This window comes from Lipotes vexillifer, unplaced genomic scaffold, assembly GCF_000442215.2.
Source record: "Lipotes vexillifer unplaced genomic scaffold, Lipotes_vexillifer_v1.1 scaffold771, whole genome shotgun sequence".
Taxonomy (NCBI): domain Eukaryota; kingdom Metazoa; phylum Chordata; class Mammalia; order Artiodactyla; family Lipotidae; genus Lipotes; species Lipotes vexillifer.
In genome coordinates, this window is record NW_006774099.1 from 1,546,899 (window position 1) to 1,561,892 (window position 14,994).

The 14,994-nt window shown below is 34.4% G+C and overlaps 1 protein-coding gene and 1 pseudogene across 2 annotated transcripts in view; one reads left to right on the forward strand and one right to left on the reverse strand.

The window, feature by feature from the left end:
• TMEM135 (transmembrane protein 135) overlaps positions 1–14,184 on the forward strand; it is a 243,075-nt gene extending 228,891 nt beyond the window's left edge. Inside the window, exons 10-14 of one of the 2 annotated variants that reach the window (XM_007448843.1) lie at positions 4,043–4,106; positions 5,090–5,166; positions 9,389–9,487; positions 10,299–10,366; positions 12,200–14,184. In XM_007448843.1, the coding sequence (XP_007448905.1) occupies positions 4,043–4,106; positions 5,090–5,166; positions 9,389–9,487; positions 10,299–10,366; positions 12,200–12,332 (441 nt within the window). In that variant the 3' untranslated portion in view covers positions 12,333–14,184. The remainder of the gene's footprint in view (positions 1–4,042; positions 4,107–5,089; positions 5,167–9,388; positions 9,488–10,298; positions 10,367–12,199) is intronic. The other variant, XM_007448842.1, reaches the window with a different exon arrangement.
• LOC103086873 (dihydrofolate reductase pseudogene) lies at positions 2,985–3,563 on the reverse strand (annotated as a pseudogene).
• Positions 14,185–14,994: the final 810 nt, after the last annotated feature.

Sequence of the window (14,994 nt, forward strand, 5' to 3'; positions counted from 1 at the left end):
TATAGTTAATTAGTCACTTGTTATGAAATATTACTAACACTGAAAACATTTTCAATATGGTTTGACTAGGAAGCATTACTTATATCTTTGAATATATACAAGAGTTAACAGGGCAGAATATTGGTGATAATATGTTTATATTCACATTCTTTTTCATTTCTTGTGTCATACAGTTTATATTTGCTCTTAAGATAAACTCTTAAATATTTATATGTGGATTATCTCCAACATTTTTAGCCCAGGTTGGTTATTCTCCACCATCCAGCATATCTGAGAGCCTAGGCTTTTTTGTTTGTTTATATTTTTGCTACTTATTTGCTTAGGTAATGTAAACTAATGGTAATTAAGCTAAAGAAAATGCAACTGGGTCAGAAAATCTATTATAAAAAATATTCGTACAGCATGTTCCAAAGCCATATGTGATTTCTGAAAAATTTATCAATTTTTTGCATCTTCCTAAGAATGTAATTAAGAGAAGGTCAGGCAAACAAACCTTATTTCTTCTGTGTCTTCTTGGTGAACTGACCCTTTTTCCATTTTGTAATGTTCCGCTTTATCCTGGTAATATTCCTTGTTCTGAAGTCAACTATGTCTACTATTAATATAGCTACTCCAGTTTTCTTTTGATTATATTTGATGGTATATTTTCCTTCTTTAATCTTTCTGTGACCTCAGTTTAAAGGTTGGTTTCTTTTAGACCACATATAGTTGGTTCTTACTTTTGTATCCAGTTTGGTAATCACTGTCTTTTAATTGGTATATTTAGACTCTTTACATTTAATATAGTTATTGATATGGTTGAGTTTATATCTGTTTGTATCTGCTTTCTTATTAGTTGTTTTATATTTGTTCCATTTTTTTCTTTGTTCCTCTTTTTTTTTGTCTCCTGGATTTTGGGGGTATTTTTTATGTATTTTAAATTTATATTAATTTTTTTTGTATTTTTTATATTCTGTCATCACTATTGGCTTATTATTTATATGTCTTTTAAAAATTTAGTGATTGTCTTAACATTTATAATAAACATTTTAAATTTATTGGTCAATATTTTCAAATAATATTATACCACTTCAGTATAGTGTAAGAATCTTACCACATCATACTTGTAATTCCTCCTTCCCATCCTTTGTGCAATTCATTTATCTTTTCATATGTTATAAACCCCACAATATGCTGTTGCTATTTTTGTTTTGGACCAGGAGTCAGAAAACTTTTTCTGTAAAGGGCCAAAGAGTAGATATTTTAAGCTTTGTGGAACATATGGTCTCACTCATAACTATTCAGCTCTGATGTTATAGTGTGAAAGCAGCCATAGACAATATATAAATGAATGAGCATGGCTGCATTCCAATAAAAATTTAGCACACTGTATTAGAATTTCATATAATTTTCACATGTCACAAAATATTATTGTTTTTTATTTTTATCCATTGAGAGGTGTAAAAATATTCTAGCTTATGAGCCATGTAAAAACAGGTGGCAGGCTAGATTTGCCTAGTGGGCCATAGTTTTCTGACCACTGCTTTAGACAGTTGATTCATTTTTATAACAATTAAATGTAAGAAAAACATGTCTTCTAAATTTACCTTCATTTTACCTTTTCCAGAGCTCTTCATCTCTTTTTTTATACCTAAAGTTTTATCTGGTATCTCGTTCCTTCAGCCTGCCTTTAACATATCGGTGGTGCCTATAAACCTTTAACATTTCTGGTAATGCAGGTCTGCAGGTGGTGCATTTTCTCAGCTTCTATCTGTCTGAGAGAGTCTTTTTTTTTTTTCCCCCACACATTAATATTTATTAAACATTTTGAGTATTATACACAATTTGCTTCTTTTGCTTAGCAATTTTTGGCGTTTTTCTGTCAGTACTTTGTCCTTTTTAACTGCTGCAGTGCAGATGTTACATTTTATAGACATATTGGTTAGTTATTTCTTATTTATCAACATTTGGGCTCTTTCCAAGTTTGAAAAAAAATGTTGCAACAAATACTCTTGGGTCCATTTCTTTGTTCAGGATTAAATTCTAGAAGTGGAAGTTCTGGGTCCAAACCCAGAATATTTTGAATATTAATTGATATTGCTAACTTACACTCTAAAAAGTTTGTCCCAATTTATAAGGCAGAAAATGCTCTTTTATTTTTTTTTTGGATACTTAATCTAAATCTTTGCTAACATGATGGGTAAAACATGTTTTAATTTTCATTTTTTAATTCTGTGAAGTTTAGTTTCTAACTTAATAATTTTGGTTTCTAGCAATATTCGTTCTCAATTTATTACCTCCTTGAATTTTTAATTTTAGCCATTATGCTTGATGTTAGATTATTCTTTTTTGTAAAGAGCAGCCAATTCTTGTTTTATCATTGTAACATCTCATGGAATCTCATTGAAGATCAGAAACAAAGTCTTTTAAGGTCTCAGACCTTCTCCTTTGACCACCGAAAAGGTAGTGTCATACCTGCTTCTTTACTATCCGTGTGGAATATCCTGGCGTTCTCAACTTATTGACTCCCGGTCTGAGTGAACAGAATATTTTTCACAAGTGTGATATAGAGTAATTCACAGTCCCTCTTTTGATCTAATTTTGATAACTGAGTGCTAGCTTTTCTATTTATAATCCATTTCTGACCTTTGGACCCATCTGCCTAGCTCCTAGCTCTATAGGCTCTGGTTTCAACTTATGCTACCAGGGGACTCTCCCGCTTTGGCCTGTCTTGGTAGATATTCTACCCTAGGCAGGTGCTGGTAACCTATTCTTGACCCTTGATGGTCATTCAGTCAGTTACAGCAAGAAATGTTTCACAAATGGTATCTGATACAGTCTAGTTAAGATTAATGGGGAATAAAGGTACTTTGCTTAGAAATAATTATCCATAGATCTAAAGTCAACAAAAGTCTTTACAACAAAAAATACATAATTTTTTTTTTTTTGGGTGGGGAGGAGGAGGCTTGAAATAGATCAGAAATAGATCAGAAAACACTTTCATATTAACTGTTCTTTTCATATTCTTCAAATATGCCTTTCTCCTCCTGGACATCAGAAGGAACACCTGGATATTCTGGGAGAAGTTTATATTTTTCCAAATCAGTTTCTGGAAAAAATGTGTCACTTTCAAATTCCTGCGTGATCCTTGTCACAAATAGTCGAAGATGGACTGGCCTGTTCATGGCTTCCTTGTAAACGGAACTGTGCCCCACTATCCAAACCATGTCCACTTTATTTGTTAATTCTGGTTGCTCAATAAGTTTTAAGGCATCATCCAGACTTTTGGCAAGAAAATGAGGTCCCTGTGGAGGTTCCTTGAGTTCTCTACTGAGAACTATATTAATTCTGTCCTTTAAAGGTCGATTCTTCTCTGGAATGGAGAACCAGGTCTTCCTACCCATAATCACCAAATACTGTTTACCTTCTCCTGAAGAAGTTGTGGTCATTCTTTGGAAAATACCTGTATTCATTCCTGAGCGGGGGCCAGGCAGGTCCCCATTCTTGACGATGGCTCGTCCCCGATCTTGCCGATGTTTTGTGTTCTGGGACATAGCAACGATGCAGTTTAGCGGACGAACCATGACAGCAGCAGAAAACACTTCCGAGCTACCACGTCACACTGACATGGGGATTACCCGCCAGCTTGGTGCGAAATTTCTGAGAGTCTTTATTTCACCTTCATATTGAAAAGTGTTTTCTCTAAGTATAGGATTCTGACTTGACAGAGTTGTAGCTTATCCAGCTTTTTTCTCTTTGTTAGAATGGGAGTGATACTTTTCCCAGCATTCAACATCTAAGCAAAAGTAGAATTTTTGAATTCATTTTGAAAAATCATCACAATGAAAATTTTATGTATAATTTCTTAATAGGGTCTATCCAAACAGTAACGTTATAACAGGTTACTGTTCATAATTTTCCCAATCATGTATTCAGTTTGATTTAAATAAGATCACCAATTTGCCTCTAAGGTCAGCTAATGACTCACCCATTACAGATGTTACATGCATTTTTTTCCTAGAACTGAAACAACTGAAGTCATTGTATTTTCTTCTTGATACAGGGTACTAGTTGCTTCCTGCGCTGGGTCAGAAATCTGGATGATGAACTGCATGCCATTATAGCTGGTAAAGCAATGATAAAATACATATATTACTATTGCATCAATCAGTAGTAGGAATGAAGCAGACATGGTTTTCAAATTCATCTGATTTCTTTGTATCTTCCTTTCTCTGTAATAGAATCCCCATTAAGGCACTAGTACAAACATTTTGTATTTGTGAAGTTTAACATATCGAGGCTCTCTTGCCATCTGATATTTTGGGTTGGCAATATAATGACTTGGGTATCTGTCCTGCTACAGGCCAGAAATTCTAGGGAAAATGTGTCACAAAAGAACACAAAGGCTTAAAATATTATATAAGTGACTAGTGGAAGTGCAGTTAGATTTCTTAAAATATTCTGATTTTACCACTGGCAAGTGATGTATTTTTTAAAAATAACTTTTTTAGGAACTCAAGTAATTTTATAAAAATAAAACTAAACATTTTCTGTGAGTTCAGTATATGTATTACTTAAGTTAAATAGACAATTTTTCAGATATTTATTAGTAATATCCCTACTATTAGTATTCCAGGCCTTCTACCACCTTGGTTTTCCATTTATAGAATGAAAGCAATGGAGGGAAGTGTGATGACAGCACTAAACATAATTTGAGCTGTTAGGAGAATAGATGAATGACTATTTCCACTTAAAATCAGAAATGATACCAGTAACCTTTAAAAAATTATTTTAAAAAATCATTGTATTTGGCAAGACCACTGCTGTTTTTGAAAGTTAGATTTAGAATGTAGTTTCTTGTGATATGTGTATCAGAACTGTGGTTCCTAACTCTAAAGGTCAATTTTTAAGTTTAAAAATATGTGATAATAAATAAGAATTCATCCCATTTTAATGTCATCACTTATATTACTGTCCTTGATTTTGTTGTAACAAAAGGCAGTGCTACAAATCAGTTCTTTCCTATTTAAGTGAAACAACATTTCTGAGTGACTTAATAACAAAGAAATACTTTGAGTTCTGATCAGTTTTGCCTTATTTGTTTTTCCAGGATTTTTGGCGGGAATATCAATGATGTTTTATAAAAGCACAACAATTTCCATGTATTTAGCTTCCAAATTGGTAGAGGTAAGCAAACATTTTTAAGCACATACAACCAAAGGATACAGAGCTTTTTAGCTGCTTTAGTAGTAAAAGTTTCAAAAGCAAATTCTAATCCTATAAAAGTACTTACAAAGTCAGTTCTCCTATTTCTTCTTTTTTCTTTGTGTTATTTTCAGATATACACAAGCATAGGAGGAATAATGTGATAACCCTCACGTACCCATCGTACAGCTTCAACAGTTAACAGCATTTGGCCCATCTCCTTTCACCTATACTGCTCCAAACCCCCAAGTACCAAATTATTTTAAAACAAATCCCAGAGATCAAATCACTTCATCCATAAACAACTGAGGAGAAAGAGTCCTTAGAAAATAAATCTAAAGAATAAGGACTCCTTAAAAACAAACAAATCACCAGTGCCATCAGGGTATAATCAAAATACATGTCATAAATTTTAAAAACCTGGTTATTCTTTAATATTATCGTTATCCAATTAGAGCTTGCATTTTCAATATTACCTCACAAATGTCTTTTGCAATCCCTTTGTTTTAGTTGAGATCCACAGTCTCTTTTTAGTTTATAATAGTTATCCCTCACCCTTTCTTCTTTTCTTCCCCCTTTCTTTTTTTCCTTGCCATTTATTTGTTGACGATCTAGGTTATTAGTTCTTTGGAATTTCCCACATTCTGGATTTTGCTGATTGCATCCTCACTGGTGGTGTTATAACATGTTCCTTTAACTCATGTGTTGTCTGTAAACTGTAAATTAGGTCTAGAGCCTTAAGCAAGTTCAGGTTCAGTTTCTTTTAGGGGGATGGTAGTGGCAGAAAAACTTCACATTTACTGTGTGTGTGAATTCCTATTACATCACATTAGGAAACACAAAAATGTCGGGTTGTCTCTCTCTTTTTTTCTTTTTGGCGGTACGCGGGCCTCTCACTGTTGTGGCCTCTCCCGCTGCGGAGCACAGGCTCCGGACGCGCAGGCTCAGTGGCCATGGCTCACGGGCCCAGCCGCTCCACGGCATGTGGGATATTCCCGGACCGAGGCAAGAACCCGTGTCCCCTGCATCGGCAGGCGGACTCTCAACCACTGCGCCACCAGGGAAGCCCCTGTCTCTCTCTCAACCACTGCGCCACCAGGGATGCTAAGATGGATCAGTGGGCTCAGTGTTGATAGAGCCAGGATAAGGTTCCTCATCTTTTACCCTATTGTTTTAGCAGCCATTAATGACCAGCGTTTATTATTTCACTGAGGGTTGCAAAATCATCATAATCTAATATTATTGTTTCTTCTGCATTTATTAGTGGGAATTCTTCAAAAAGAACTTTCCCTTTCAGCTGTTTGGTTACTGTGAGATCGTCATAATAAAGTGCTTGATTACTTCCCTTTATTTGCTAATGTTTGGAATGAGTTAGTCCCTAACAATCCTGCAAAGTTGACCTGTAAGTCTTTGTTGTCAGGTGTCTTTATGGAGTTTAAGGTATTTGATTTGTTTCAACCTATTGCAGTCATTATGCTCAAATTGCCCCATCTTTGGCCATGAGAGCCTCTTCTAGTTGACTCCTGTTTCTTTTAGGACGTAATGCCGGTATCTTTGATAGTTTTCTTGCTTTGTGATAAAACAAGATATTCCAGGCTCACCTGGGTGGTTTCCTGCTCCAGACATAGAATCAGCTTTCTCCAATGGCACCTAGTTTCTTTTGGTGAGAAACGGTATTTAGAAAACTTTAGTTTGGGTGCTAAAGGTTTTTTCCTCCTAGGCTAGTCATTGTTTCTTGGCCTTTCCAGTGAACAGAGTTAGAGCATCCTATTTTTTTTCCCTTTCTTTTCAGAGAAAGAGAAAATAATTAGGAGCACATTGATGTTTTCAATTCAAAGTTCAGGTTATAGATTTTATTTAACTTGTTTGAATTTTAAAAAGTTTTATCTCACTGAAAAATCTGTGTCCCTAATGACATTAAGAAAATTACATATTTGTTTTATCCAAATGAGAGACAGAAAGAGAGAGAGAGAAGGAGGCAGGGGAGGAGGCATTTATTTTTTCTCAGTGCCTTTGGAAGCCATTGGAGAGCTTTAAGCATGGAAATGACGTGATTTAATTCACATTTTAAGAAGAATATTCTGGCTATTATATAGAGAATGGATTAGAGGCAAGACTGGAATCTGGGAGAAAACCGTTAGTCTCAGGCAGAAAATGGTGGCTTGTGTCAGGATGGTAGCAGTAGAGACGGAGAAAAGTACACAGATTTGGTGTATGTTTAGGAGATAGAGTTGGCAGGACTTGCTAATAGAGATGAAGAGGGGAGTGAGAGAATATATTTTTTTGCCCTATCTGGCAAAAAATATATTCTTTGACATAGGGGCCATCCAACGTTGAGATCTAGTTTGTAAAATGTTTCTCTAAATGGCTAAAGGTTTTAAAGCCAAGCAGTGGTATTGCTGTTTCTTATATCAACAGATCGTGTCTGTTAAGTGTGCCGATGAGAACTTTTTTTTAAATGCAGGAAATTAGAAGTATAAGCTTTACTTTTAATTCCTTTGTGGAATTAATAACTGTGGTATAATAGGCAATCATTTTCCTATGATTGAAGTTAATTTTATATTAAAATGCTGTATTACTATATAATGCATATTAAGTAAACATCACCTACATAGGCAACTTTTTTCTTGGAAAAAATTATTTCCAAGACATATTTATTGAGTATCGATTCTGTTCCCATTACTGCGGTGGTGCTGGTAAGCATATAGAAGTATAGGATGCAGTCCCAACTCTTCATTAGACTCTAGGTCAACAGATAAGTTTTATTGTAGGAAATAATTAGGAACATAATGATCCCATATATCAAGAGATACCTGTTTCACATAACATTTCTATGATGCCATTCTATCACATCCGAATTTCATTTTTGTTAACAGGAATACACTACAGTATATCTGTACCTTGTAATATGTTATCATATTACTTTCAAAATAATGGCCCATGTTTATCTTGTTACTGAAGTAGATTATAAATCTCTGTACATATCTTACGGATTGAAGTTAATTTTATATTAAAATGCTATATTAATACATAATATTAATTAAAAATCAGCTGTATAAACAACTTTTTTCTTGGAAAAAAATTATTTTATGTTCTTTATTTCATGGTCCACTCATGTCTTCTTAAAGCTCCCTCCAACCTACTGAAACACCATTCTGTCTTGGTCATCTTTCCACTTTCCTTACTTGTTTCACTTTAGCATTCTTACATTCCAGAAAACCCATTTCCATGAATTATCCTTTGTTCCATCCATATAAATTTGCTGGAAATTCCCCATACATGTCATGTATTTGCACCCTGTTTGTTACCCCTGCTTTTCCTCTCTTATCTAGTTGTTGATGTTAGGCCTCTTAGAAAGCAACAGTATTAAAAGTGGGGTCAGCAGACTAGTGCTCGTCTATGAACTGTTCATTACCGTACCAGTTCATGACAAGGAAAGGATAGAAATTGAGAGGAAGCATGTGGAAACCGTATAGCAACTCGATGGAGTAATTTGTTTTTTGAATGTAATAGTGAGAATTTGGTTCAATTCTAGTAATTCATTTTTATTGTATTATAAAAGCATGAGGCCATGATAGTTGGAAATTTTTTTTTTTTAAAAAAGTGGTTCTTCACTGCAGATGGTTTGAGATGCCCACTACGCAATGTAGTCATTTCTGAAATTCTCCTTGGTCCTTTGTCCTAGACAGAGTAGTTGCTCCCTCCTCTGGGGAGCCTATATATATATGAGATGAACATAGATATACGTACATACACATGTGATGATCTACACATCTAATCAATATAGATATCTTGTAACCTTATTGGAGTGTGTTAGTTATTTCTTATGCGCTAATCGGGTTTACACCAGTACATGTTTAATGGATGAATGAATAGATCTAACAGAGAAGGGAAGACTTGGGCATTGTACAAACAGCAGTGAAGAATAAATAGCATGAAAGAGGTAGAAATAAAGTGCTGTTGAATTTCACAGAAAAGTATTATTACTGGCATCTGGGGTTTGGGGTGAGTGAATGAGGGAAAGGGAAGGGCTGACACTTAACATGTCAGGGAAGTACCTATGATTTGAGCTCTGAAAGGATTGTTAGGATTTTGAAAGGTAGAAAAAATAGTTGTAGATAGGGAACGTATCACTCCACCTTATTGGTAATGCTATTTAAAGTTGTTTTCTTTATAAATCTTGTGCTATGTGCTTGTTTTGCAGACAATGTATTTCAAAGGTATTGAAGCAGGAAAGGTTCCCTATTTTCCCCATGCAGACACTATCATCTATTCCATCTCTACAGCAATTTGCTTCCAGGCAGTAAGTATAACTTTTTCAAATGAGAAGTAGAATTATTTCTGTTTCTAGTGTATACTAAACCAATGGGGAAAAAAGAAAGGCCTGGGAACATTTCCAGTTTTTACGTTTTATGCTTTTTTTGTTTTATTAGCAAGATAGCTTGCAAGTTTCAAATCATTAAACATGTTAACTTAGTGGGCTAGGTCATGTTTTATGAACACAACGATTTTTAGGTTTAAATAGAGTGCAATTTGTATAGGAGAGTTATCACTCTAGTACCTTGGCTAGAATGCCCTAACTTAATTTTACTTCAGAAAAAAGATACCATGGGCATAAATATGAATAATTGCTTTTCCCAAGTATTACTCAGGCAGTGAGGATAGGGGTAGAATCTAGTTTAATAGAAGCATCGTTCAGTCTCTTCAAGTTCTGCAATCACCGTTATTGATGTTAGTGGTCTTAGGGCTTTTGCAGAGTTTGGGGGACAGCTTTTATTTGCAGTTTCTCACAGTAATGCTGCCAAGTTGGTAAACTTACTATAACTAGCGAAGTGCCAGCTATCTAATGGGTATCTAGTAAATGCTTCCCAATAATAATGACTATGGACTCAATTATTATTCCATGAGCAATATTCCTATTTGAAGGCATATTTACAAAGATTCTTGCGAGTTATCAACTTAAACATTAATACATGTTTTTGTTACTACTGTCATCACTGTTGTTAAATACAGTGAGCAATAAAAATAGAGATAAGTATGTTCTGTTGCCTCAGACTGCTGATAATATTTGCTGTTTACTAAAAGAAGTCTCAAATTGAATATTCTAATCTTAGGCTGTCATGGAAGTTCAGACCTTGCGACCATCTTACTGGAAGTTCCTTCTAAGGCTCACCAAGGGCAGGTAAGTGACTGAGACGTTTTAACTGGTCATAGAAGAAAAGCAATTTCCATAAAAAAGATTTTGAATCTTTTCGTTTACTTGAGGGAATAGTCTTTCAGTGGTAAAGTAGGTATCTAGCTATAAATCAAATATGACCTAAAATTTAATAAGAATAACATGGGGCATTCTTTTAGTGAACATTATTTTGACTGTTTTTTCCCTATATTATTTTAGATATTTTAAGTGTTCTAGATTAATATGTTGACTTGCAAACTGCTGATAGGTTACTATATAACATTCTTAAGTCTCACCTTTAAAATCTTTAATCTCTTCTTTTTGATTAGAAACATTACACAGATTCATTAGAAATCATGCCTGAACAATTGACTGATTTCCACTTTGGAAAAATAATCATATTCTTTTGCCTGATTTTGTAAGCACATTTTTCTTTGCCTTTACTGTCATATTCCTTATTGTTGTTGTTGTTGTTAGCATTTCCTGATTATAATCTAATTCTTTGGGAGGCAGCTTGACCTGATAGAAAGACCATGAGCTTGGGAATTGAACAGACCTAGGTTTGACTGCAGTTCTGATACCCTTAGCTGTGTCACCGGTTGGGAAAATTCTTTACCATCATGAGCCTCAAGTTTCTTTCTCTCTTCATTGAAACAATAATACATACTTTGTGGGAAAATCGAGATGTTTGTGGCAGCCTTTAGGCACCTAGTAGGCATTCAGTAAGTAGCAGCTGCCATTAATATTAGTAATAGCGAACAGTTTTATAGTGCTTACTATGTCCCAGAAGTGGTTTTAAGATACACACATAAAACATACATATACATACATATGTGTTTAATCCTTAAAGTAGCTCTGTGAGATAGGTACTATTAATATCTTGCTTTTGCAATGTGAGGAAACTGAGGTGCACACAGAGGTTAAACACCGGCCAGAATCACAGAGCTAGGAAAGGACGGAGCTAGGATATGAGCCAGGCAGTCTGACTGCAGAATTCTTCCTCTTAGCCATGACACTGTGTATCCTCTATATTATTATTATTTAATCATTTATTTCTTTGTCATTTAGGTTCTTTTGCACATCAATGAGTTTAACCAGTTGATTATTTTGGAAGGGAACATACTTGGGGAAGGATCTAAAAATCACATTTATTAGCTCTTGGAATAATGATACTGGCCAATGACTCAAAACTAATTTTACCTTGGTATCTTCCCCAGAAAAGAAAGGCTTATGGTCAGGCACAGAGACACAGAAGGTCCATCCTGCACATTAGCTAAAATATATGTCTTTTAAAAATTTTATATCTCTTAGGTTAGGTGATGTATAAAATGAGGGTGTGTTTTTACTATGTTGTGTCTGTTAGAAATTTGAAAACCTATATGCTGTTTGCCCTCAGTCACATTTGGATGTATTTTCTGTTGACTGTGAGACATTAAAATTTCAATTATGAGAGGAATTACGTTTAATACCTTTGCTTGTCAGTAAATATTAGCACATTCATTATACATTTAGCTTCTTGTGATTTTATTCATCAGAAAAATCACAATGAACCTATTTTTCTGTTTGACACAATCTAGTGGAAAGGATTCTAGAAGGGTTTGAAATAATGATGGTAATCTCTGGGATTTCAGTTTGGGGGATTATCATCTTTTTAAAGAGAATACGAGACAGTGAATCTTGAGGAAGAGTATCAAAGTGACCTTTGAATCTGCCATTGAGTCTTTTGCCATGTCAGCCTTTTCGGTCTTCCCATCCCATGAAAGATAAGTCAAATGGAGTGAATCATCTTCTTTTATAAACTTCATCAAGTACTTGTTCCCTGTGTCCTCTGTTTTACAGATTTGCCGTCATGAACCGAAAAGTCCTTGATGTTTTTGGTACTGGTGCATCTAAACACTTTCAGGACTTCATCCCTAAGTTGGATCCAAGATATACAGTTGTAACACCAGAGTTGCCCATCGAGTTTTCTTGAAGATGACTGTAACTTATTAACGTGACTTAATGTTTCATTATTTTGTCCTAGAGAGTTAATTATGTTGAACACAAAGAAGGGGGCCTGAGCTTGAACGTCAGTGTTATTTCAATGAGAGACGCTCTTTTTTTTTGTTTTTCTTACCAATCAGAAATACAGAAGCTTTTCAGGAAGGTGTTGCTTAATAATTAAGCTCCCTCTATAGCCAGAATCTCATTCTGGATCACTGTAATGGTTGACATTATGATATATTATTATCGATTAAATTATATCCACAAGCAATATTAAATAATCTATGTAGAAATGTAGTAACAAATAAGAGTATACTTAAAGTTACTTTAAAAGATGTTTTACTTCATTCCAATCTAATTCTTGGTTAAAACTAAGAATATTTCTACATTTTAGGATACAAAGGATCACGGGTACATGGATTTGGTCTGTATTTTTTTTTTTTTTTTTAACTTCTGAATTGGTAACTATAGTAGTGGAATGTTATGGGTATGGAGTAACTCTTCACAGACAGTGCTGCTTTATTTAGTATAGAGAAAATTAATTGGAGAAAGTGGCCATTCTTACTTCAGGGATGCAAAGACGGGTATCATACTGTTTGGATAAATGCCGTGGTATCCGTGCTCTTTTTCCACTGATACCTTCATCTCTCTCCATGATCAGTTGGGTTCTTTGGCAGCCCAGTGAACCTATGTATTAGTGGCAGGTTAGGAGCAAATGGAAATTGACATATCTGATAAAGTTGAAACGTATGTTTTAATCTTTTACAGAAGCATTACACTTGAATATTCAAAAACAGATGAAGTTACCTTTAAACCTCCTGTAGGTTTATTATGTTTGTTTTCATTTATAAGGGCTGAATTCTTCATAGCTAAGTTTGTATGCTGTTGTCGATTTAGAAGGGATCAGGTTCTATGGAGCAAAAGTAGTTTGGGCAAGTTTGGCAGTTTGTTCCCTCAGCTGTTTCACCTATACGGATGTTTGACAACTAAAAACATCCTAAAAATCCAGTGGAGGTTTAAAAGTCCACTTCATAATTGGATGCAGGTTCTCTAGCCTCTTTTCAAAAAATCATTATCGTCACTTTTACTCACATTAGAGCAAAGAAGTGACAAAATGTAGTCACTGCTGATTATGAGTTAGTTCAGGACAGCTTTGATTGAAATATGATCACTCGTTAGAGTTTTTCAGGGACAAGTTATTCTTTTCTAAGTTAATGCAAGGCTTAAGTGGTTGTGATATGTTACATTACAATTAATGTAACATATAGGGATAATGGTATATTTTTTAAATATAATTTTGTTGCTGAAAAGTTTTAGGCTGCTGTAAATTAATTATGCAGTAGAACTTGTGTAGCAATAAGAATTATAACCCAGACTTTTTAAATGCTTAATCCTCCATATTCAATTTCATCAAGCCTTGTATACGTCTGTTTACATGTAATTCTAACCTTGGTTGTTATGGCAGATTGAAACCAAACAAACAAAGACAGAGTATCAACGAGAGCCAGTTTAATTAGACCAAAATTTTGCAGTGTGATCAGCTTTTTAGGATCGACTTGTCTATTAGGCAATACTGTTAAAGGATCCTTTTGGCTTCAGACTTCCAAACTGATGAATAAATTCAGTTCTAAGTTTTTATTCACTGGAATCAAAATGGTGATTAGTACTGTGTTTACTTTTAAAAATGAAGTATTATAGCAGTGAAGAAAGCACTGCTACTTGCATCTCATTTTCTCTATTCAGAAATCATGTTTATAATATTTTCCCTGTCAGTTAAACAGAAAACTTTTTAATCCATAAGTTATTGTTTTCATTCAGATTAAAAGACTATGAAATTGAAAGACAAATTCTACTGAGGTATGATGAGATTGTTTAGTGAAATTTTACTGGTCAAAAGGTGCATTCCTATGATTTATTTTTTTTTAACACAAGGTATAGTCATCTTTTATTTTATAGAAAGTATGAAATGAAATAACCATCATGAAGCAGAGTCATACAATGAATGTACAGCTGGAATGAACAGTTAACTAGTTTGCAGTGGTGAATAGAAAAGGACAATTTGACTTCATTGGGACAGACTGCAAAGTATCGAGCAAACACAAAGAAACTGTGTTTGTATTCCTGAATTCAATCAAAATGAATGTGTTTCTACCTCTAACTAACCAGGTATGGATTGGCAACTTGGCATCATAAATAAAGTCAGATAGATGTGTCCATTCCAAAACATGTTTTTTAGTCCATTTATACTCCAAAGAAATCCTGTCTATGTTAAGTTTTCTTCCACTAGACCTGATTATATTAAACACTTATTATGCCCTCTTAGTATTTCCTACATCTTTAAATAGACTGAAAAACAGTGCATTGAGGTGCTTAATAGGATTATGGTTGTTTCCTGTATTGATTAACTATTTCCTGTATTAGTAAAATCCTACAGTTAGTACCAACCAAGTGAAGAAACAAGTTGCATGATAACAAATTGTCTCAATTCTGTTAGATTCTTACCCGTTTTTCATCAGATAGTTTAGTCCATTTTATTACCCGTTTCTGAAATAAAACCTTTTGATTCGGTTGTCTTTTTTTTTTTTTAATAAATTCTATGATTTCTTCTGTAACTTTTCTTGATCTGTAAACATTGTCGTCTCTCAGTTGAT